Source organism: Siphateles boraxobius, unplaced genomic scaffold, assembly GCF_051911475.1.
Source record: "Siphateles boraxobius isolate OS27281-9 unplaced genomic scaffold, OSU_SipBor_1 16, whole genome shotgun sequence".
Lineage (NCBI taxonomy): Eukaryota > Metazoa > Chordata > Actinopteri > Cypriniformes > Leuciscidae > Siphateles > Siphateles boraxobius.
Genome location: NW_027508766.1, coordinates 14182550 through 14207412, shown reverse-complemented (window position 1 = coordinate 14207412; position 24863 = coordinate 14182550). Strand labels below are relative to the sequence as shown.

General features: G+C 41.0%; 1 protein-coding gene across 12 annotated transcripts in view; it reads left to right on the top strand.

The window, feature by feature from the left end:
• Positions 1–24863, top strand: part of mctp1a (multiple C2 domains, transmembrane 1a) — a 213682-nt gene that overhangs the window by 156613 nt on the left and 32206 nt on the right. For all 12 annotated transcript variants that reach the window (XM_077231636.1, XM_077231634.1, XM_077231635.1 and 9 more), the window contains 2 exons: positions 3277–3396; positions 12170–12226. In XM_077231636.1, coding sequence (XP_077087751.1) covers positions 3277–3396; positions 12170–12226 — 177 coding nt within the window. The remainder of the gene's footprint in view (positions 1–3276; positions 3397–12169; positions 12227–24863) is intronic.

The window sequence follows — 24863 nt, the reverse complement described above, 5'->3', positions numbered from 1 at the left end:
TATATTGAAATTGGCTGCCAAAACGTGTCCGTCCTCCATTCCAAAAATCCAGCGAGATGCTGAAACACTTGGCCGATTCAGATCGTTCTCCCAGTTAGAGCAACGGCTTTTGTTAAGGGACTTAATCTCAAGTGCTTTCGCTTGCATAAAATCAAACAGATATTTAAAATGAAATCAAATTTATATGCTACTTGATCGCACGCATGAAAATGCTGAAATATCACTTAGTTGTTTGATATTACACTTAGTGAAATTCATTAGGGAAGTGCAAGAAAACACACATTGTGTAGGGATTCTTTTATCGTGCTTCAAATTCAATGGTTTTCTGTTCATTTTCTACATGAAAAGTATTTTTTTAATTATTATTATTCTAAAAATCCTAATTTTAAGGGGGCGTAGGTAATTTATGCTGTGGATGTTCTGTAAACGTTTTCTTCTACTTGAATAAAAAAAGGAAGACTTCTTGGTCTCCCGTAACGACTGTGATGTCCTTGTTTTATTATTTTTTAGAAGATTCCTTGCTGTCGTGTTATATTACACCGAACCAAAGCAAAATTCTAATAGATATTGATGGTAACAGCAATAGTGATTTGTGGATTTCTTTTGGTGCTTTTTGTAGATTAATGGACTGACAGGAAATCGCATTTCAGATGCAGTTTAATGAATAGATGTCATGGTCTGTATTAGGTTACTGTTGGTCCTGAGGCTCGCTGAATCATTGTAAGATGGGATCCGTGCAGGTGTAGAGGTTACAGTACGTGCCCTGAGCAGAACACTGCAGCACTGAAGTACAGGAACTCAGATGGGGGAAACGGGAAATCGAACGCTGTGGCTCCGGAATGGCCGCCGAAGTCGCCGAGCTGATCGTGAATACCTGGATGCGCTCTGACAAAGCCTCTTGTTGCGTGTTCGCAGATTCGGTTTCTCCCTTTCCTCTCTTTCACCCGGACCTTTCTCTTTCCCTTCGGTCTGCTTTTGGGGTCCGTGGCCCTTCCCTCCCAGGGAAAGGCTTTCGGTGGGGGGGTGGGGGGGGGTATGGGGGTATGGGGGTGATATGAGTGTCTGGGCTGGAAGAATGGCCTCAGTACTCTGGGCATCTCTCTCTTGGCCGCTGGGCTGTGTGAAAGAGAGAAGGGTCACTTCTAAGCAGACGAGGTGTCGGCTAACATCATCTGTCAATCAGACTCTGGGCCTCAGCTAGAATAACCAAACTTAAGAGATGGTGTCCAGCGACAGGTTAAGGAACCACCAGGCATATGAAAACAAGATGGACGATGCGGAGTAGAGACAAAGAATTGGGTTTTCTTTGTAACCGATTGATTTATAAACCGAATCCCTTAGTTTGGTTTTAAACTCCAATAAGTGTATTTTTGTAATTTACAATTTTATTGAGTCAGAGGCCAAAGGAATATGAAAAAGAAAAAAATCTGTCAAAGTACGTTGAAGGCTGGTCTGTTATATTTTACATGTTTTTAGCAGTAAATTAAGTCATTATGATTTTATGAATGCACAGATGGAAGATATTAATTCGATGTGAGGGAATTCTAATTACTTTGTCTGAAAAATATATTTTGCCCTAATTAATGGGACACACTACAGATGTTTTGCTGCATTTTGCAAGAAATTAGTTTGCTCTATAGGAGCAGGTACTAAAATACCAAATGTTACAATTTTTTTTTGCATAATTTACATTTTTAATTGTATTGATCCATTGCTCTCTGCTTTGTTTAAATGCAGCATTTGTATTAATTTCTTCAACAAGTATTTGAGGTGTTAATGTGCTGTTAGTAAGACAAGGCATATTTAGAAAGTGGTCATTTAAAGAAAGCATGTAAACCAGTGTTGATAGTGCATATATTATGTGTTATGATTTGTGTTTTTTTTTTCCTCATTGAAATGTTCAGTGTGCTGCGCGCATTGGGTAGCGGTGCTGTAATGGAGAGTGTGGAGGCCACGGAAATACATCTGATCTGTTTCTGCAAGATTCAGAGAATTTCCACTGTGTGTGTGTGTGTGTGTGTGTGTGTGTGTGTGTGTGTGTGTGTGTGTGTGTGTGTGTGTGTGTGTGTGTGTGTGTGTGTGTGTTTCAGGTTCACCCTACCTGAACAACATTTCATGAGCAACATTTTCCCACAAAGATGGCAATATCCCAAATCCCAGCTTATAAATCATACTAAGTGATGTTTGTTGAAAATGTAAAAATGCAGAAAGTTTTCTGTGATGGGTAGATTTAATTGTAGGTTTAGGGTTAGGAGGTAGAATATACCGTTTGTAAAGTATAAAAATCATTATGTCTATGTGCTTAGAAAACATGGAAACTCAGTGTGTGTGTGTGTGTGTGTTCGGGGGGGGGGGGTATAATTTAATGTTATGCAAATGTATTGGTCTCAGTGGTGTGCCTTTATGTGTAAGAGTCTGAATGTCTGTTTTGAGTGCATTTCATGTACAAGGATACTTTTTTTTTAGATATGCAAAAACAACCATTGTATCTATTCAGCCAGTTGGAGGATGCATTTTAGAAAACTCCTAAAACCTTAATTCCTTCACTCAATTTCATGTTCAATCTTTTCGTATTGAACAGAGTTGACAGCTCATGACCGTCTCAACCTGGCAGATTCATTTATATCATCTGTGAAGGATATTGTCATTGCCTGCTGTGATCTTTGTTTTGCTGTAAATATTTCTCATAGTGTGGAGATTTTTTTTCATTTTGGTTTTAGTGTTTCTTTTTCTGTGATGAGTTGCAAGTAGTTTGGATTAAGGGCTTTACTGGAAAACATGTTTGGGTCTGTGTGTTATTTTATTTTACAGCTCTTTTAAAAATGAGTAGGCTAATTCGTATGTGTAGATTGCAGTATATAAAGTTGGTGTTCATAGTAGCTTATAGTTCATCGTGATTACTTTTAAAGTTTTTGTTGTTTACAAGTTGCTAATATTAAAAGAACAATAGCCTATATAAAGGAAAAACAAACAAAACAAAAAAACCCAGAAAAAAACTAAAATATCAAATTGATTTAGTCTTTTTATGGTCAGGTTCTATCTCCTTCTGTGGAGTATGTGAACATTTGTTTGAAGCCATTGGGTGATGGGCAGTAGAGTCACATTTACTAGAGTAAGACCAGTATTATGCTGTATGTTTTGAGGCTTTAATTTTTTTTATTATAAAGGAGAACGAGACACTGTTACACGAATCCTGTGAAATGAATGATTGTTGATATGTTTTATAAACGCATTTTCAGTATGATGTTCTTTCCGTTTGTCTGTTCCCTCTTTTAGCTTTTCGTTGTGGTGGTGTGGAATTTTGAGCTCTATATGGTCCCGCTGGTTCTCTTGATGCTGCTGACCTGGAATTACGTTCTCATCGCTTCAGGAAAGGACACGAGACAGGGAGATGTGGTGAGTTCTGTCGCACACTGACCTGCAGCTCTAGTACATTTAAATGCAACCCCTCCACTTTCTCTGGATTTTTGAGGATTAAAAAGCTTTTTTAATACCGAATTCAGCTCTCACAAAAAAAGTGATTGTTTTTCTAAATACGGCACAATTGGGTACTCGAGCATTTCTGCGTCGCACTCCAAGCTGTTTATTTATTTAAATATTTTAATTAAAAAGTGTCACCACAGTGTCATTCTGAAGAAGATTTTTTTTTTAAATCATGTACACGTATGTTTAGAAAGTGTCAAAATGCTCAGCAGCACTTCCATAACAGCACTGCTTTGATTTTGTTGTCTTTATAAGCTGCCGTTTGACTGAGTGCGTGGGCTTAAAGCATCAATGGAATAGAGGTATAAAGAGAGCTCACCTTGAAGTTAATTGAATGGAATCAATTTTATACCAGTGTATATTTTTGAAAGTCGTTTAGTTGGAGTTTGAGGACATGATACGGTAATTGAACAAAAGCTTTGGACTTGAATAAAATAGTCACCACCCAAGGTAGATAGTAAATTAATTGTAGATCATTATTTCATACGTTTTTACCAGGAATAGTCACATTATATATATCTGAAATATCTAGGATATGCTAGGAAGAAATTTAGTTCACATGCTTGTCCCATTTACTCAGTGTCCTGAATATAAGCAATCAAAGTTTTACTGGTTTAGGGTCTCTGTTATTTTTTTTTAATAATCTCATACCTATGAGACACTCTTTGTCAACTTTTGCAAAGAACGGAGACCGTAAAAATGTAGCAAGAACCAAAGGACCTTTAGAAAGTGTCTGTACACTAATTACGTTGTCCTATAGATGGCGACATTGTTTGCAAAAACTCAAAATCTCACCAGAGCTCTGATATACATTTATTTTTTATCTTTTCAATACTGATACACTTTTTTCACACCTGTTTTTACACAGAAATCAATAAATTATAAAGCAATAAAAACAAAATGCATATTTTGTAATGCATATATTACTGTATATAACATGGAAAGGTCTTATTGGGAAAGTCTTATTTTCTTTTTCTCATTTTTATTCATTATACTGTAATGTTATGGAGTTGCATGTCTTTAGATAATGGTAAGCAAGCAAAACTGGTTTATCTTAAAATAAATACAAATATACATACTATTTATATATACTATTTTATTGTGTATTTCAATAATATAATTGATAATTGTACTTTTTATATATAATGAACTTGAGCTTGTATGATGGTCCAGTGCAGTGGTTTTTCTTCCACTACTTTCAGTCAGTTGGGCCAGAAGTTAGAGATTCAGAACTAGGTAATGGGTCAAAGGTGATACTGTCAGGACCTGTGGATTTAAAACACATGAGAGGGCTGGAGTCCGAGGTAATGCATTTAACCCGTTATTCCACCCTCCACATCCCCTCTGCTCTCTAACAGGCCATTGTTCTGCATTTTGACGACTGTAACCACAACACACGGGCTGGTGAGAGCAAGAGAGTTCAAAAACAGTAAACACACACACACACATGTTTTCCATTAGCCTGAAACTCACTGATGAGCCTGAGCTTGGACACTGTTTCCCTGCGCTTTACTATGAACTTAAGGGAAAGGAATTTAGGTGTCTTTAAATGTGTGTTTGTGTAATGATTAGTACCTGATGTCATTCATATTTTTCAATTTTTTTATAATGATATATAAATATATATATATATATATATATATATTTATAATATAATAGTGACATATAATATGTCACTTGCAGCTTAAAGTTGTTTGTTCACTAGCTCAACTGCTACCTTATCTGGAAGCGATGCAGGACTGATGTACTTTTGAAAGGACTAATATCCACCCAGTGGAAGTGTCCCATTCATGTTTTGATCACTATAGAGATGCTAGTTCTCCCTGTGCCTGGGAGGATGTCATTTCAGATAACTCTAACTGTAGCTCTGCACTAAACCTGCTGACACATAAATATAGGCTGCAGCGTTCTACCAGTTCAAGCAGGGTTTTTTTATTTTTTTATTTTATTTTTTACAGAGACAGACAGAAATGAGCAACGGAGATGCTGCCCAGCCTTTCTGCCCAGACTTTCTATGAAACTTTTCCAAGTGTTTGTATGACATCTGGCTATCAGCATTGCATGTTTTAGTAATGCGGTGTTAGCGCGCCTTATACTCAGAGCACTGTGGATGAACGTGTGCTCAAATGTCCTGTACGCAAAGAGATGGAAGGTAAAAGTGAGACTCTACCTACATATGTAGGCATAAAGGCATCTTCCCACTTTTTGTGATAGACTTTTCAGCCTCAGTTATTATCACTTTATTCTTCCGGGAAGGACTGAAAAGAAAATATACATTTTTACAATTACAGTACATTGCACACTCATAATTTTGAATATATATATATATATATATATATATATATATATATATATATATATATAAAACACATACAATATATATTCAAACACACACATAGATACATTTATTGCATCTCAACCCAACTCAGCTTATTAAATAAACAAAAAATATATATATTCAATAATAATTCCGTATATTGTCCCAGATAATCGATTTCTCACAAAGCTGTGCTAGTTTCTTGTCACTTGTATCGTGGCTCCTTTCTTCTGGCATCATAAAATAATTTCAGTTAAAAATCTATATTTCATGGCCTTTATTTATCCGGTATGAAGCTGTCATTATCACAGAAAAGGAGCCGGTTATTATTGCAAAACAACCTTCTTCAGACTGACCGTACATTTATCACTTGTTTGTTGTGTCCCTGATGTCCACTGCTAGTTTGTTCTGGGAAAACAGGGACCCACTTTTAGCTGTCACATTTCTTGAAGGGACTTGTTACCTCTAGATGTGACATGCCAGCTCAACTCTTAACCTGTAGACAGCTGACCCCTGACTCTCGTATTCTTTTGCTGTTCTCTGCCTGCCACCCTTCCACCAGATACCTGACCTCGCTGTCACGGCCTGTTATTGTTAAAGATCCTTTTTACCATCTGGAATGGCTGTGCACTAAACACTAGACTACACTACTAAACCTTTGTTTTAAATCAACAGAATGGGAGAAGCTTAGCTTGCCCGTCTGCAGCATAGTGCCGCGATATTGGTTTTTGTGTCAGAGTGAATAGACAATAGAAAAATAAACACGGGTTTAGATGCGAGACAAAGGGATGTGACTTTTGAACTACGCCTGTCGATCAACAGCATGTGATTGAAAGCTACGATTTCTAAAGCGCCACTCTGCTTCTTCCCTAAACAAAAGCAGCTGCACCGCTGCAGAGGAAGAGCCCCCTACTGGTAGGGAGTGCAAATGCATGTATCCTAACCTGAAGGTAAGGGAGCACTGACACAGTTAGCCAAGCCGTTTTGACAGCAGCTGTCAGTGGCTAGCACACCTCCTGCAGAGAGGCAGTGCTCTCCACCCTAACACCACCCCTCACCTACGTTTGTTCGGAGACCTGGAAGTATTCGGGTGGGCTTCAGTGTGGCCACTCAGGCTCAGTCAAGCATTGGACAGCTCAGTGTGAATGGAGGGGAATGCAGCCCATGGTTGGCCCTTGAAGACCCGGGCTGCTGAATTCACTGGCCTGGAAAACAGTTTACCAGATGTTTTGAAGGTGTTAATTATAGCATATACTGTCAGAGCTGGAGGAATAGTGACGTCTCTTTCACCAGCTCAAGTGCAATTAAGCATTCGAAGTTCTTTCTCAGCAACCTTGTCAGTGGTGGGAGAGAGGATCTTAATTGTCAGGGTTACTCTCACCGTGTCCTCTAGCTAGCTCGCTGTTTCTCCATTTTCCTGTCACGTATTTTAAAAGGTTAATCATTTTTCATAGCCTGTTTTTTTGTGAACATTGCTGTATTGCTGCATACTTATGCAAATAATTCAGTAAAAAAGGTTGAGAAACCATTGATTTAAAGTCATTCTTTGACCCCTTGCTTGGAAGTTGCTCTAAACCCTGAGTATTAAACTCAGTATCAAACTAATGGTAACTCATCCTGCACAGTTTATGCTATGAATGACATGCATGATATGCAGTTTGTTTTGAAGTGACGTGCTATTTTTTCCAAGTGATTGGACTTTTTACTTGACGGATGATAACTTTTTTGAAACATCACATGGACTTACATTAAATAAGGCAGCAGGGACATGGCATGGGCTCTATTGACTTGCTATTGACTACCTATAATCCATGCTTAACCCCAGCAACCCAGAACATCCTATCAATTGCTAGCAACATGCTAAAACCACTAAGAGCATATTAGCAACCATATAGCAACACCTTGGTAACTACCGAGCACATCATGGCATCATGGCAATTGTCATGGCACCACTAACATTTTCTTTAGAAAGTGAAAAAATAAATTAATAATGTTTTGCCTAATTTAATGATACAATCATTTTCAGTGTTTTAATTCATAATTTGAATTGTCTTGAATTTGTGCGTCTTCGTCTACCAGCTCTTGAATCTAGACCAGTTTTCAGCCAGAGCTGGACAATAACGTTGAATGAAACATAACTATCATATGAATAAAAGTTTATTTTACATTTTTTATAAAATTAAAGTTATGATCATAATATAGCAGAATTTGTGACTATTTTTTATTCCATATTTTGATGTACATGTGGTTTATTGGAAAGAAAAACAATTCGGTCAGGGACTTGGGTCTAGCCATTGGATGTTGATTGGCTGGAGGCAGATCTGAATACAAGTTTTCAGTTGATTGTAAGAAAGGGGCGGGGTTTAAGCAGACTAAATGATTGGAGAAGTGTATCACACATCACCAGAGAGAAATCTGTAATTTCACTGGATGATACAGTTATGACATTATGATTATTATTTTTGTTTTTTTACCTTGAATTTTTAAAGTAGTGAATTTAAAAAGGGTGAATTTACATTTCATGCAAACTTTAAAGGTGAAACATGTGAACAAAACATGGCATTAAATGTTAAACTACCTTTTTCCCTTTCCCATGCAAATGACTTCTCAACGAGTGTAAACACTGCTTTCATTGCAAAATGCTGCCAGTGGTGAATAAATTACACTTCACCTTTAGTTTAATCTTTTTGTAAACATATGAAGACCGACTAGATCAAACCTATAGCTTCTCTAGTCTACTTTTGCTTATTTCCTCACATGAAACAGAGCAAGTTAGCAAATAAACTTTTTCCAACCTTTTGTTTTGTCTGGTTTGAGTAGTGTTTTGTCTTTCTCTTCCAGTGTGTATAATTTGAAAAACAAACAGCCCTGGATGGAGCTTCATGAATAAAGGATACGCTGGTACAGGTGGGGTGCTGTGGCGGGAAACGAAGGCCTGTCAAGCCCACCTCCAGTGTCAATCACGAAACGACAACATAAAGAGAACCTGAGCAAGAGTCTGTCTGCCAGACCTGCTACTAGAGGCGCTTCATGGTAGAGCGTGTCTTACTCTCAGGCTGGTGTTTCAGCTGCGGGCTCAACAGGGACAACAAAAAAAGCAAGAAGTGTGACGGCAGGGCCAGGAGAGGATGAGGAAGAGTGAGAAGAGGAGCCGAGAGGTGCTCTAGGCCTTTAATCCACCTCAGTGGTACCACCTCTTCCAGCGCCGTGCCCCCGTTAGCGAGACAGCGCTTCACCCGCACCTGGCAGACACGTCTCCGCTCCTCCGTGCCAGCCCCTGACAGGTGACAAAATCAAAAGGTCACGTCACTTTGAACTGGCAGCGTTTGTTGCCCTGCTGATTTCCCCCGTGCCGCCGCGGCTCGCAGGCGAGGTTGGAGGCGAGGCAGGGAGCGACTTTGGCAGCTCCTGAACTTCATCTGTGTGAACTTTTGTACCCGTGATTTTACTAACAACAACACTGCAGAGCCGTGTGATTTTTGTCACGGCTGCCATCCCCATTGTTGACGCAGGCTTGTCTCGGGAAGCCGGGTTTATTTACGGAACAGAAATCCAGAGTGTTGTTCTGGGTCTTGTGGGTTCGGGGATGCTGCTGATTACATTGGAGCTCGAGCTGTGGGACCGACGACCCCGCTGACTCCCGCGGCTTCTGGATACATGTGACCCTAGCGATTCCTCTTGACAGCCCGTGTGCCCTGTACAACTCAGCCTCAAAGAGACGTACTGGCTGTTCCGTCTCTCTCCAACACATCCCAGCTATTATTTTGCCCATTGTCCTCACATTTGAATCCTGACCGCTCTTATTGAAGTGTAATACTTCGCACAAACAGAGTTTCTTCTATCGCCAGCAGACGCACTCTTTGACTCGAGCCCCTACAGAGGTCAGACCACAGTCAGCCAGTGCTGGCAAAAACTCAAGCCCTCCCTCTGACCAGCAGGGCTCTGACAGCCTGTAAAGAGGCTGTTTGGGCTCGATGTGCTCCGGCGAGAGCCCTTATCAGCCTTCCAGGCCTGGGCTCTCCCGGGCCTCTCGTCCACACGCGGCATACAAAGCAGGGCCAGCCCCTGAGCAGCTGGAGACGCTAGAGATGTCTCACATTTCAAAGAAGAGCTGGAGGAGGGGAGAGCGCGAGAGCTGAGAGGCAAGAGAAAAAATGAAAGTGCATATCTTCATGTTGGATGGCTTGTCTAGCTAGGGCATCTATTCCCAGCGCACCTGTCACAGGGAAGGTTAGAATTAAAGGTGCAGATAGCAGGGTTCTTCCTCCCCTGATGGCAGAAGGCAAGAGAAAGTGCATTAACTCGCCAGGATGGATGTCACACGGCTGGTCTGGAGATGGTGCTGCTGCTAACAGCAAGACCAAACAATGGACTTAAAGTCTGGCTCTGATGCTATTTTAGTCTGGATTTCTGTCTGCAAGTGAGACATATTGACTGTCGAACCTTCGAGTTCAAGCTATCGTAGGTTTACTTGAAGTTCAACTTCCTCCAAGTTCTTTTTCCCAGCATATGACCTCTGGCTAACCTAGCGCTGGAGCTATATTGCTCTTCTAGTGGATCCGTGCAATATTGGACTCCCGCAAAACACCATCGCTATAGTTTCCTCGCAGCACTGCGTTTATCTATCCTGAACCCTCCATTTGTTTCTGCCGCAGGCTGCATTTACATAAGAGGCTTATAGCAGACATACACTCTCTCTTTTAGACAAGACAAAGGAACAAAAGCTATTGTTTGCTAAGTAACAATTTTTGGATGTCACAAAAAAACTGATGAAATGCAATGAGCCAAAAATAAATAATAAATTCATCAAAAAGATGTATTCCTCCCCGGTATCTTTTTGGTGTTTTCATATGCCAGAGTTGTCGTATGTAAATACACACATGCACACACATGACCTTGAAGCTTTGATGTGGGACTGACAGGAGGAACCACAAGAAGAGAAATAATGATCTGTGTCTTTTCAGTCCTCCGGCAACAAAAACAGACATGTGATACACACTCCTCTGGGCTCCTGTGAGCCACGGAGGCCAAATATAATGTTTTCAGTTGACCGAGATAAACTCTTTATTTGTGTGCCAACATATCGTCGGATTATTTTGGTGTCTAGAGTTCTGATTAACAAGCCAATGAGAACTGAATAATTAATGCTGCCAAATTACCAGCTCACACAGGAAGTTTTTTTTCTTCTGTTTGTGAGAGTAAAACATAGGTGGCAATTTTATATTCTGTAAAGTCAACGGATGCACTTTCCCAAGAGTGAATAAATGTGACGTAAATGTAATAGTGATCTGGTTTATTTAATCATTTTAAGTAGATTTTTACATTTTAATTGTGTAAATAGTTTGTGTAAAATTCATGGCTATGATGTTGTGGGTGGTTGCCATGTATTGCTAAGGTGTTCTGAGTGGTTGTGTATAGCATGTTGATACTGCAGTTTCAAGGGTGTTGCTAGGTGGTTGCTGGGATGTTCTATAGTGGTTTATGAAGTAGTTGCTTTCTAGTCTTAATCAGAAGCGCCCACTTCTATGATATTCTCTATGAATGTAAATTCACTAGGTACAACATGTTCCTGGATTAAACATCTTTGTTGATCCTGGAACAAAATTCCAATCATCCAATTAGAATTGGTGGACAAGTTTACAGTTTATGTAAAGTTTAGGCTTACAACCAGGTTTAGGTGCTTCTACATCAGTGTTATTCACCTGTCATTTCTGATTTTTGGGATAAGTTATGGATGGGGTTAGGACTAACTAATTTAAAATAGCATATGGTACAAACAGATTTATACACTAAAATATAAACTGACTTGTTTTTTGATACTGTATGTGTGCTTACTGTATGGGTGCAAATTCACCTATGGTTCAATTGTGCTTTTCACACAGCTAAACGATTATCTTGCTCTCAATATTCTCAGCATCACTCTATTCATTATTTTTTGTTGTATGTTCTTCTGGGAGAATCAAGTAGCCTGCAGCATTTCTCGAGGTCATGGGCATACGGCTCTTTGTGTGCTTGAGTTAAGGATGAAAACCTGAAGGGGTTTTGAAGGGACCATTGTTGGCCTGGATCTGGTCCACTGAAGCACATAGTTAACGTTCTATGTCATCAGCCTCCCTTTGCCAGAGGCTCTATTGAGGTTTTAACCTTATGGACAAGAGGACACAACTGATGACTTTAGAGACTGAGGTCAGATTCAGAGGGTTTGCTTTCTATCAGAGGACTATATGCTATCATTTGTTTCCACTTGAAGATGTGGACATGTTCCTAAGTGTACATGTGAAATTGATTTTCTCTTGGTTTTGTTTTCTTCTTTTTTATTCCCCCCCCTGCTCTCTTCTCTTTTGTTCTGCTCTTCACAATGCACATCAGCAAGCTGTGGAGGATTTGCTGGAGGACGAGGATGAAGACTTTGACAGAGATGACAAGGTAATTATCGGTGCCACTCTCAAACATATATTTCAACACCGATGTATGTTTAATACTCAAATGTTCTCTAAAGTGTAATGCATTGAAAATGCAGTAGTTCTCAAGTTTGACTCAAATAACAGGTCATTGTTTTTTTTCTTAATGTGTTTTAACACTTTCCGGCACATTTATATAGTAAAGGTCCGCAGTCTGTCAGAGATGCTAGTGTCTGAAGTCTAGAGAGCTCCAGTACATGTTTCCTTTTTACCCAGAATAAAGGGAAACCACATAGGCATAAATAAACTTGGCTTCAGGTTCTCTATGTTGAGCTTCTGATATTTCTCAAGGCCTTTGAAGTGCAATTAATAGCATTCAAATGACTTCAGGCCAAATGCCCCAACAGCATTCACAAGGAAGCATTTTAATGGTTCTGAGCAGGCAGATTCATGTTATTGCCTGGCAAAATACTACTAGCACTCATGCATTTTGTCTGGAAATGGGTCAACAAGAATGTCAACAAGTTCATTTTTCGAGCAATGTGAAATTATAAAGATGAAAACATAACCTATGACATCTTACGTACATTCCTCATTAGTAAACTTAAAGATCACATTGATCTCATCTGAACATTGATCACCTATCAACAATCATTGCTAAAAGAACACTGGGAAATAAGTGAAACCAAAGGCAGTAGAACGCTTAAATGCATTTATTGTAGACCACAACTGGTCAGAAGATCTCTCTATAAACATTATATATATATATATATATATATATATATATATATATATATATATATATATATATATATATATATATATATATATATATCCATATATGTGAAGAAACAATTAAAGCAAATTATTATTTCCAATCAATAAAGTAAAACAAACATACCAGCAAATAATATTACTCCAAACCTGGAAAAGAAAAAGGGAATAACTGGACAGTGCCAACTCAAAGAAATGAATAAAAACGAAAATAATCTTTCTAACCCGTTTTCAAATAACCTAACTAACACCAAAGAATAATGTAGAAAGGAAAATTCTTCGACGCCCGAGACGCCGTATACTTCCCCACTCTACCTATCCAAAACAAAAGTACAACAATGGCACATGCCCCCTAAAACTGGTGTGTCTAACAGAGAACAGAGAAAAAACCTACATGTGCACAATGTACGTCACGTGACATCTTACCTGACCCTCTTTTCTTTATTCAGTTCAAACACACAGCGTAATCGCTCAATTCGAATAACCACATAAGGAGGTTAGGTAGTAAAGATTACACGCACCCACATGACAAACTAAACATAAACGAAGCTTGATAAATAATCAAACAAACATCAAAACAAGCATAACAGAGAACTAAACACACAGTTGCAGTTCACAAACAAAAGGCTGGGCGCTTCAATTGCGTTCAGGTGCTCTTTATAATTCCCGGAGTTCTGATAATCCATATGATTGGATCCCGCTTTCCCTCCTCTCAGACGATTACCAGCAGAGACGAACCAATCAGACTAACCAAGACAAACCAATCCGCGAGTCACCTGCGAAAGAGAAAGTAGCCTACGGCAGAACCACGAAGAAAATACAAAGACACCAAAGTCGCAAACTCTTATAATCATCTTTTATCATAACATGCATGAAATAGAAGGTCGCCGGCAGAAGAATTAACCAGTATCTTTATTAATATCAAGGATCTGTTGCAGTGGCGTCATGCCCATTCAAAGTGAGGGGCACGTGCACGTGCCCCCTCAGATTTTTCCTCCCTGATAATTTTTTTGTCACAACTTTATTCCTATTATGCTCCATAATTACCAGAGCCTATAACGACTCAAATGTATTCTTCTGGATGTGTAATAAATCGGTCAGCATCAGCCCGCCCCTTTTTCCTAATATGGTGTCTGTGTATATCAAATCTAGAGCGCTCTAGAATCTTTGCTGTGTATGTTCAAGCAACTCACTCGTCTCGCACGTTGAGCTGGCAATGTTTTACAGATGGTCTTGAAGTGGTGTGTGGGCAAAGCAACAAATCGGCATTGAATTAGTTATCGGATGATATTAAAAGTTAGTGGGATTATTTTTGGTTGACCTGGAAATTTTAACTTGATCAAAAAGTTATGGATTTGATATTAGCTGCGAATTCAGAGCATTAACTTAAGTTGTGTAACTTAAGTGTAACGTTATCGATAGCTAGCCTAGTCTAACCGTAAACTAGTTGGCTAACGTTACCGCCTGCCATACAAAGCCAATAAGCCATAGTAACGTTATGTGATCGGTTTTGAAACATCTGCTCTGTTTTGTCTTGTGTCAAAGTCTCCAGCTGGTTCAAATGTTTTCAGTTTCATAGAAACGAGGGTGTTCAATTTGTTGTAGACTAACTGCAAAATCCAACCTAACGTTATCAAGGCATCGACTTGATGTTTCTCCCGTAGACTGTTATTCACGGCTCTTCACGGATCAGGCAGCTAATTCAAATGCAGTGAAAAAACATAGGCCACCCGTTCGAAAGCTACAGCATAGTTGTTATACAGATCGCTATGACCGTGATGTAGGCTTAGAGTGCACGAAAGTGTAGCAGTCAGCCTCTCTCTTATGTGCTCATATAACTTCCGTTATTATTATCAGGTCACTTTACTGGCTCATGATTCGCAAGTAGCAACTTACTAATGAGGTACTACTTGCCATAATACAACAGTAATGCAGTAATACAAAATGTATTATTATCATTAGTAAAAGAGTATGGCAGTAAGATGATAGATCTAATGCCGCAATATTATTCAAATATTATGCCAGTAAGATTATATATATATATATATATATCCTCAGATAGAGGAGGGTTGCTGCTAGCTCCGTTAAGGTATTTCTGTCCCTCCCAAACTGCATTGAAATTGTATGTTTAGCAGCCAGAATGTAAAAATTTTCAGGGGGAGAAACCCCTGACCCCTCCTAACATGATCCATATCACCCGTCAGAAAACAATTGCAACGTCTCAGATTGTGACCCCCCCCCCCCCCCCCCCCCCCCAGAATTTTGGCTTGCATGACGCCCCTGATCTGTTGTACCTTCAGACAAATTAGCTCAACTCAGCTGAGTTGTTGGCAAGTTGAGAAGGGCAACTCTGGGCTACTTTTCTTCTCTGACATCCTCTCTCTGTCCTTTTGCCTGATCTTTCTCCTTTTGCATAGTTTTAGTTTGCATAGGTTTGTTTTGATTCTTCATAACTGGGTAGAATGATTTAAATGGTTAAAATTAGAGTTTGCATCAGTGTTGAGGAGGCTATTTTGAATTATGATTAGCCTATAGCTTGGCAAATTACACTAAGTTCAAGTAGTCAACAATGGCCCGCACGCACACACACACACACACACACACACACTGTATAAATTGAATTTTATGTTTATATTAAATGTCTTGAAATCCATCAATCCATATTGTTCCATAACTTATTTTTTTATTTCAGTGTACCATTTTCAATGCTTCATAGCATACATAGTTCATTACTGTGACATTTGGTACACATTTTTGTATTTTTCATCAATTTTCATTTACTTTTTTTTTGCTTTTGAACAAAATATGTGGTTGGACAGTCACTGTTGCACTCTGAGAGCATTTATATAAAATATATAAAAAATAAAACATAATGAAATTGAAATTAATTTCAATATTTATTTATTTACAATAAATACAACTAAAGCACAAAAAAGTTGATCTCATATTTAAAATAAAAGTAAAAACATACTGTAGTGGTAAACAGAAGCATTTTACTGAATATTTAGGTTGAATTGGTGAATCATTTATTTTAATGATGAATTATTTATTTGTAAATATTGTTTATTTGTTAAGTTTCATTAAGTTGCAGCAGACTTACCAATATCACAGATGACAGAGGCTGCGCATCGCTCTGCTGTAAAGCGCAACAATGTGATGAAAAATACAGTGATGCGGAATTATGTCAGGCTACACAGATACTAGATAGCTTGGTAAAAAGATGTAGGTAAAATAAAGAAGATAAAAAGAAGCTTGGTACTTCAATAGTCACACTATTTGGTGAAAAAAATAGCTGCAATAATACCATACTTTTAGTTAATCCTCAACAATAGTTTGCAGTTCTTTCTTTTGGTCTCTTTACTTTCTTCTCCTCATGTCAGTTTGTTGATGACCTCACACACTCATTACCTCCTCTGTTTGTTCAAACAGTAAAATACTGAGGTCACATCAGGGTAGGACCACTTTCACTGGATGAAGGAAACGGGGGGAAAAACGATAAATGTGCCAAGGCCTCATTTTAATTGAACTTGAAGCATATGTTGCAAGTATGTGCAATATGTCCCAGATGTTTAGGCCAGGCCTAGTCTTCAGCTCTTCCTTAGTCTCCACTAGGAAGCTATTAGCTGGATAACCTTCGCCCCAGGGGCTAAATGGGGTATTACATGGCAGGCACCTGTTTTGCATTGGACTGGGGACCTCTTGCAGGCATAGTTTGAGCCAAGACATGTGTTTCTACTTAACAAACTGTTTCGTGATAGTTAAAAGTGTCTTTCTTCAGACTCACTGCAGATATTAGTCAATTACTCTTAATGAAAGTCCAAAGTCAAGACTAATTGATGGAGACGGATCAGTTGTTTTGCCCAAGTAGGCAATTGGTTCCAAAACAAGAAAAGGGGAGGGAGAAGAAGAAGAAGAGAGAGAGAGAGAGAGAGAGAGAGAGAGAGAGAGAGAGAGAGAGAGAGAGAGAGAGAGAGAGAGAGAGAGAGAGAGAGAGAGAGAGAGAGAGAGAGAGAGAGAGAGAGAGAGATCAGGTGAAAGCAAGGTTAGTGTAAATCACATTGTAAAAATGTTTTAAAATGGGCGATATTTGCAGAGCACCTGGCTATGTGAAATCAAATCGGTGTTGAGGAAGCTGCTTTTAAATAATTTAAAGTACTGTAGTTTGCTACTCTGGAAGGTACTAACAAATTGTAGCTAACTGCATTAAAAGTGATTTTAGTTTTGATATTAGATCTTAGATCACTGAAAATAAAAATCCAGACTTATCATTAACAACATTATTTATCTGAATATATTTTCGCCAAAACATTTATATGAATGCCAGCTATTTTGGGTTACCTCAAATTTTAGAAGCATTCAGAAGTGAAATGTCTTGAGCACAATTGGACCTCTTCAATATACCTGCTTCTTTTTAAGAGCAAAAATTCAAGCTAGCAGTCCTGTAAACATAAGTTTGGGGTTGGGCGCAGGTTTTTGGGAGAGGAACGATCTCCTGCTGCTACTTTCAGATTGACGTCAACGGAAAAGTAATTTGTTATTACATTTAGATGATAGATTATGAAGACACAAAGTTCTTTTTTGGAATAACGTAGACATTGCAGACGCTTTCCGTGCTTTTAGCCTAGAAAGCTATAATTTCAAAACTTCTACAGAACTTTTTGTGATCATTTATTTTAGGGTTACACAATTTGGATGTCGGTCTATGCAAAAGCATGCTGAGTACATGCCATTAAAGCCATATGCTGTTCACACACTTCTCCTTTTTTCTTTGCCAGGCTAGTGCCAGTGTGTGTGCATGCAGATGTGTACATGTGTGTTTACAGTGCTGAATAGCTCTCTGGAGAGTTCGCAGACTCCACCAAATTCATCAGCAATCTCGCCAACAACAGCCAAAATATTTTAACACCTGCTCCGCCAAACACATGTAAACACACAGGCAGAATGGCAGGTAATTATCCAGGTGATAATGAATGTGCCTCACATTGTTAAACCTCTCTCAGATATGCTAGTGTAGAATTAAGCAGTAGCAATGGGTAGGCTACGATAACACACCTAATGCTCTGCTTGTGCCACAGCTGTCTCGCACTTGCGTGCAGACGCTTTCACAAAGAAAGTTTTGCGAAGGTTTTGTATTTTCAATACCTTTCTCTGTTTTTATGCATCAAATACTCACCTGTCATAAAGCAGATGCTGGAGGCCTAGTCTTTAAAATAAAAATATTTTGGGAAGAACTATGGTGTTGTTTTAATGGAATGGTTCACCTAAAAATCATATTTCTAAAAAATCATCATTTACTCACACTCATGTCATTATTTACCCATAGGACTTTCTTTCCTCTGTGGAACACAAATGGAGAAAGTTTGAACAGCGCGCTGGTTGCTCTTTTCCATGCAATTACAATGAAATGGGACTTAAAAAGCTTTAAAAAGATGCACAAGAATGTCGTAAAAGTGGTCCATATGTCTTATTTGCTGTAGTCTAAGTGTTCTGAAGCAATAAGGAAATAATTTTGTGTGAGAAACAGACCAAAAGTAAAGTTGTTAATCACTGATGATTTGTAAACTCTTGTGTTCAAAACCGTAAAGCCCAAAGTATAACAAAGTATACCAGTCCATGTGCAGCCCAATTTATGTGACCGTGCGGATGGTGTGCACACAGCAGCACATGTACAGTACTAGTGACTTGAGCGCTTGAAAACAAAATCCACTAGATAGTAAGTGCAGATGCGTCTTTCCGTGCTCAGGGCCAAAGAAGTATACTTTGAAAGGCCCGCACACTCAAATGTGCACGAGACAGAGGGGAACACAGAAAATGAAGTATACCCGGGTCTTAAGTCAAGGAGTTGAACTTGAACTGAATCAGTCAGATTCGTAAATGAATGAAATTAATAATTCATCCTCAAATTGGACATAACTACTACTTTCAGTAACTTTCAGATTTTCAGGCCAGTGCCACCCCTGATTGAAGCTTGGTCACCCCTGTTGCGCAAGCATTTTGACCTCATTAACAGCTGACTTTTCTCTGTTCAAAGTACTTTTCACAAGTTCCAAAGTTGCAAATTTAACATAAAACATTTGCGAATAAAGCACCGCTTTCATCCAGTGAGCCAATAAGAACAAAATCGTCACTTACTGATGAACTGGCGTTAAATATCACTTAGAAAAATGGAATTTCCTGCAGTAGGAGAAGCCACTGTATATAATAATTTTGTATATAATACATTATTTGCGCCTCAGAGCATGCAGACGAAACGCAATAAAGTTATCTTGCATTGAGGCGGATGCCTGGTGTTTAGGAACACAGTCATGTGACAGTTCTGGGAGGTAATTATACTTAACCACTTTGACGACGGACTTTGCAGGCATTTCAGAATGACCAAAACAGCATATCAGATGCTGTGCTACGAGATCGGTCCGCTGGTCAGTTCAGGAATCACGTCCCATCACAAAGTCAAGTCTTTTTTGATGCACATCAAGAAATGTCGGTAAATGTGTTTCCATCGTAATTTATGCGCATGTTTTCTTATCAGATAAAATGTTTATGCACATTTTTAGAATTTATGCACATTTTGGTGTTTCCATTCAGCTTTTTTATGCAATATGCCAAGATGCGCATAAAAATAGGTAGGATGGAAACATAGCTACTGGCACAAAGTCCACATACACACTCCAACTTGCAGTTCACCTATTAATATGGAAAAAATAACAAGCCCAAAGATGCCCATAAGTGGACATAGCAACACTGTAAGGGCACGCTTTGCGAAGCAGCTTCACAAACATAAACAAAACACAGCAGAGCAAGACATGAGCACAGCAACCAAACACGTCCATCAATCGGGGGGAAAAAAATACAATGGAAAAGTAGCGCAGTTGAATGGACTTTCACACAGAACTCAATTGTGCGTTTTTTAAAATGCGACACACGGGGCAGTGGAATGGAAAAAAAAGCAAAGTATATAGATGCATTAAAAAAAAAACACACATTTTAGTTTGAGCACCACGTTTTTAGAACGCCAGTGTTAAAACAAGGTTTCACTACTTGACAAACAATGTTCACTTACATTTAAGCTCAAATGGTATGGAGCAAATTTAAGCTGCAGACAATATTGGGAAAGTGGCTTAAGGAATAGTAATCTGTAGGATTGCAAAACTGTTATTGCAGTGGGACCAGTTTAGTGTTTGTTGAGGTGAAGTTGCATGAAAGCCATTTATGTGTGGAGGTATACAGTACAACGTATGTCACAGTTACATGCTTGTTTACTCTAGATTTTAAGCATTTTTTCCCCCAATAAAATCACTGGGACTTACCTGGCCACCCCTGAAAAAAAGTTCTGGCTATTCCCCTGGTGAACAACAACACTGAAAGTGTCAATTTGTTTATTCGACAAACCTATTTAAAAGCCTTTGGATATAGTACGAAATTGAGACCACTTTTATTAACTTTTATGGTGCTGTCTTGCCAGTCCTGACATTTTTACAAAAACATCTCATTTTGTGTTCTACTGAAGAAAGTAATGACAAGAGTGTGTAAATCACAGATTTTGTGTGTGTGTGTGTTTATTTATATGTATTTTTCAGTTACATGCACTACAGCATCCCATTTTCACTATTCCAGTAATTTTTTTTTTGTTGCACATACTAATTGATAATATGGCTATTTCTGTTATGTCATCTGAAGCGGTGTTGTGCGGACATGTGTCCGAAGAGTACAGAGGGATAATCAGCGTTAGTGCTCCGTCTAAGAAGCAGCTAGGATGACAGCGCCAGTGTCTCCAGGGAGTAAAAGAGAGAGGGTGAAAGAGTGCTGAGATTAGGAGTGTACGCTTGGCTGGGCACTGGAGTAATGGTCCTACACATACACACACAGCCCGAGGAGGAGCCGCCCCAGATAAGATACACACTGCAATCATGTCATGCTCACAGGCTTACCACAACTCACGCACGCCTCCTTACATGCCCAACAGCTGTTAGGAAGTGAGCGCGATTGTGCTGCCTGCTCGACTGGATATTAAAAATGGCATGTAACCGTATGTTTCGCGTCTTATAAATAAACAAGCATTCAATATGAATGTGAAGCAAAACACTGCCAGAGAAAGAGAAAAAAGGCATATTGTTTGATGTCAAAGGCTTGCCAGTTTCCATGAAGGTCTCAGTTTTGTGAATTAAATCTAAATTTAGCTTTTAGGCCAGAACTTTATACTACAAGTATGCAAATGCAGACACTTGGCCAATGGGTCGCAAGCCCATGGAAAAACTGTGGAAATACAATGGAGTTTTCTTTAAATATATGTGCCATAAACAGGGTGTAATCCTTGTGTTATTATTCAGGTTGCTAGCTATAAACACGTATAGTATATACATATTAAAGTTCAATAGTTTTGGGCTGGTAATACTTTTTGTCTATTTAAAGTCTCTTATGCTGACCAAGGCTGCATTTATTTGATCAAAAATGTGGTAAAAACAGAACATTGTGTTCTCGTACGAGAGGTTCTCTCGTATTGCGTAAGTTTAGCTTATGCTACGGGAAAGATTCATCTTCTCGAGATATTGAACCCAAAAAATTATCCTTAATTTTGTATTCATTGTCAACGCAGTGCAGCAGCTAGCAGACCTAGAGCAGGCCATCTCGCGTGCTCATTGGCTGCCCTGCAGGCAACTGCTGCAGCCTACCAGTGAGCCCGGCGTGACGTCACGCCCAATGAAGGGAGCCTGCGCCTTCATAGCGTCACAGCCCGCCAGAATGGCCTTGGCTTAGCGTATAAACATAGGGGCTGTAGGCTGGCTTCCCTAATTTTTCGTCTCTTCAGCGAGCTCTTCGCATCGCTGGATCTGAGAGAAGCCACCGCCGCCGTCACACAGCGAACAGCCAGCTTAGGACAACGCTGAGGAAGCCGGCCGTCTTCGCCACCTTCAGCCATCCGTGCGAGCTACACTATCCGGCGACGTATCCTTTACCTTGCTAAAACCTATTCTAAAAGAGTAGCGAGTGTCTTTTTTAAGACGCCTCGCACTTCCGGGGCTGCGAGCTCTGTGAAGCGATTCCGCTGTCGACCCTGCGAGCTCGACTCGAAGTCTTCAACACCCTCCGCCCCTCCTTACCGACGCGCAGCTGCCGCTCACGAGCCTCACTGCCGTCGCATCTGAGGATGAGGCCGAGGGACACATACGAGCACGCGGCTAGCTCTCTTTACGTTACAAGAGAGCTACCCGTGTCCCCGTTCGCGCGTCATGCAGAGCTCTCTGCATGACCCGGACGGGCATCATCTGTGTTAAATGTAGGTCCCGTGCCCACTACTCGTGCGCGCGCCCTCGTACAAACACTGTTCCAGTTCTGCTCAATCATCGAGCACGCGGCTATCTCTCTTTACGTTACAAGAGAGCTACCCCGCCCTCGCGTCCCCGTTCGCGTCATGCAGAGCCCTCTCGAGCTCTCTGCATGACCCGGACGGGCTTGCGCGCCGCCGTCGAAATGTCTCGCCCTGTCAGTCCCTTTAGATAAGGCTACTGCAGCGATGTATTTGGCAGCCAATGAGCCGGTAATGCAACCCGCTCGCCTGCACACATCCGCCGTTCTCGCGGCGACCCAGAGGAATCTCAAGTGAGTATAATGTCAGGTTAAGAATGTAAGTTACGTGCCCGCTCACGAGCGCTCACGCTTACTAACAGACACATCGCCTCCGAAAAGACGCGCGTGTCCCGCTGCGGCCGGACCGCCATCAAAGTCTATTCCCTGTCAGTCCCCTTCAAACAGGCTACTGCAGTGGTTCAATTAGCAGCCAACGAGCCGGTTTGTTTACCCTCTTGCCTCTACACAAACGCCGTTTTCACGGCGACCCAGAAAAATCTCAAAAAGAGTATAATCTCTGGTCCGGCTCATGCCGTCGGTGTTGTAAGTGTAGTGAAAGTGCCCACGCCCCAGTGTTCACCCCTACACATAAGCACTCCGAATCTCGCAGAGCACACTCTCATAAAGCGCAGAAAAGCCGCTCGAGTGTTGAATGTAAAAAATGTGTCCACAAGTCTGTGCCCACTATCTGCCCGCTCTGTTACACGATCAAGAAAGCAGGTTATGAATGTAAGTCTCGTGCCCGCCAGAGTGCGTTCACGCTTGCTAACACAAACCTCCCCCCGGGCTCCGCCCGCGCATTTAAGTGTTATCACAAAACGCAAGGCATTAATAAAACGCTCCCCATCTATTATGATCGGGGCGTCAAATACACTTGTAAGTCTAGTGCCCGCGCACACGCGCTCACGGTTACAGGAAGCTTTTCCGACCGGAGCGCTGTTCGCGCGTCAAAAAGTGAAAAAAGAATGTTCCCCATCCCTTATGATTGGGACATCTCACATAAATCAGCCGGTTTCGGCTTTTCAGCGAGCAGCCATTGCCCGAAACCGAGAGCGTGCGCGCCACGCTTTCGGCTCCGGTTCAGTTTCACAAGCCCGCAAATGGCGGCGATCTGAACCCGAAGGCCATTCGCCCCCTAGCGACTCACATAGCTGCGTGGGAAACTATCCCAGGGATTTCAGAATGGGTGCTGAGCACAATAAAGCAGGGTTAACCACTTCAATTCATTCGCCGTCCCCCGCGCTTTCAAGCCCGGACCTCGACGATAGTGAATGCGGAAGTAGCACACCTACTTCACGCAGAAATAGCAAAGAAAAGGTGGCACCTTCTCTGAGCGAGTCAGGCTTTTACAGGCGATATTTTTCTCGTACCCAAGAAGGACATGGCCTTCAGACCTATCCTAGATCTGAGACATTTGAACAAAGTGCTTGCGAAACGGCCGTTCAAAATGCGTGCGACGAGGAAAATCCTCTCGCACGTTCGCCCGAGGGATTGGTTTATTTCTCTAGATCTGAAGGATGCCTATTTTCAGATTCAGATAATACCCCGTCACAGGCAATTGTTGAGATTCGCCTTCGACGGTCAGGTATATTAATACACCACTCTGCCGTTCGGCCTGTCCCTAGCACCCCGTACATTTACGAAGTGCATGGACGCGGCGCTCGCCCCCCTGAGGTGTCAGGGGTTGCGAATAATGAACTATCTGGACGATTGACAGAACTGCTGTCTCCCAGAACAGAGCTTCTCAGTCACCTGGAAAGCTTGGGTCTCACTGTCAACTGGACCAAGAGCTCATTACTGCCCAGCCAGTGGATTTCCTTTTTAGGAATAGAACTGGACTCGGTGACCATGACGGCTCGTTTATCGACAAAGCGTGCGCCGTGTTCGCCACCTAGCCGCATCTTTCCAGAAGGGCAGCTTTCACCCTTTGAAAACATTTCAAAGGATGTTGGGCTGTATGGCATCAGCTGCAGCGGTGCTTCAGCTGGGCCTACTGCACATGCGCCCGCTCCAACGCTGGTCGGCCAGAAAATCAGAGTGACTCAGACCTGCATAGCGGCTCTGTAGCCCTGGTTAGGAGCCGACTGGTACCAGCAGGGAGTGATGATGGGAACCATCTCTTATCGGAAAGTCATTTCGACAGACGCGTCCAACTCGGGTCGGGGCGCGCTGTTCGAGGGCAGACCGGTCTTCGGCCAGTGGTCAGACCAAGAGAAGTGTTTTCACATAAACTGTCTGGAGATGATAGCGGTCGAGCTCCCCGTCTACCTTTGTCAGGTTTTATAACCTAGAAGTTCCTGCCTTGCAGGCTAAACTGTTGTCAGTGTGAAGGAGAGGTGTATTCTGCCCAGATCATCCTGCTCAGATCACTCTCACGTGACTCAGCTCTCCTGGTTGAGCTGCACAAGTAGGGTATGTGCCATGTACCTATACAGACAGGCGCGCCGCTCTGTATTCCCTATGTGTGCTTATGTACAAGTGATGGCCCGCGTAGCTGGCCACCTTATTTTTCCACTTATGGGGTTCCCCTGAAAGTTCGGGGT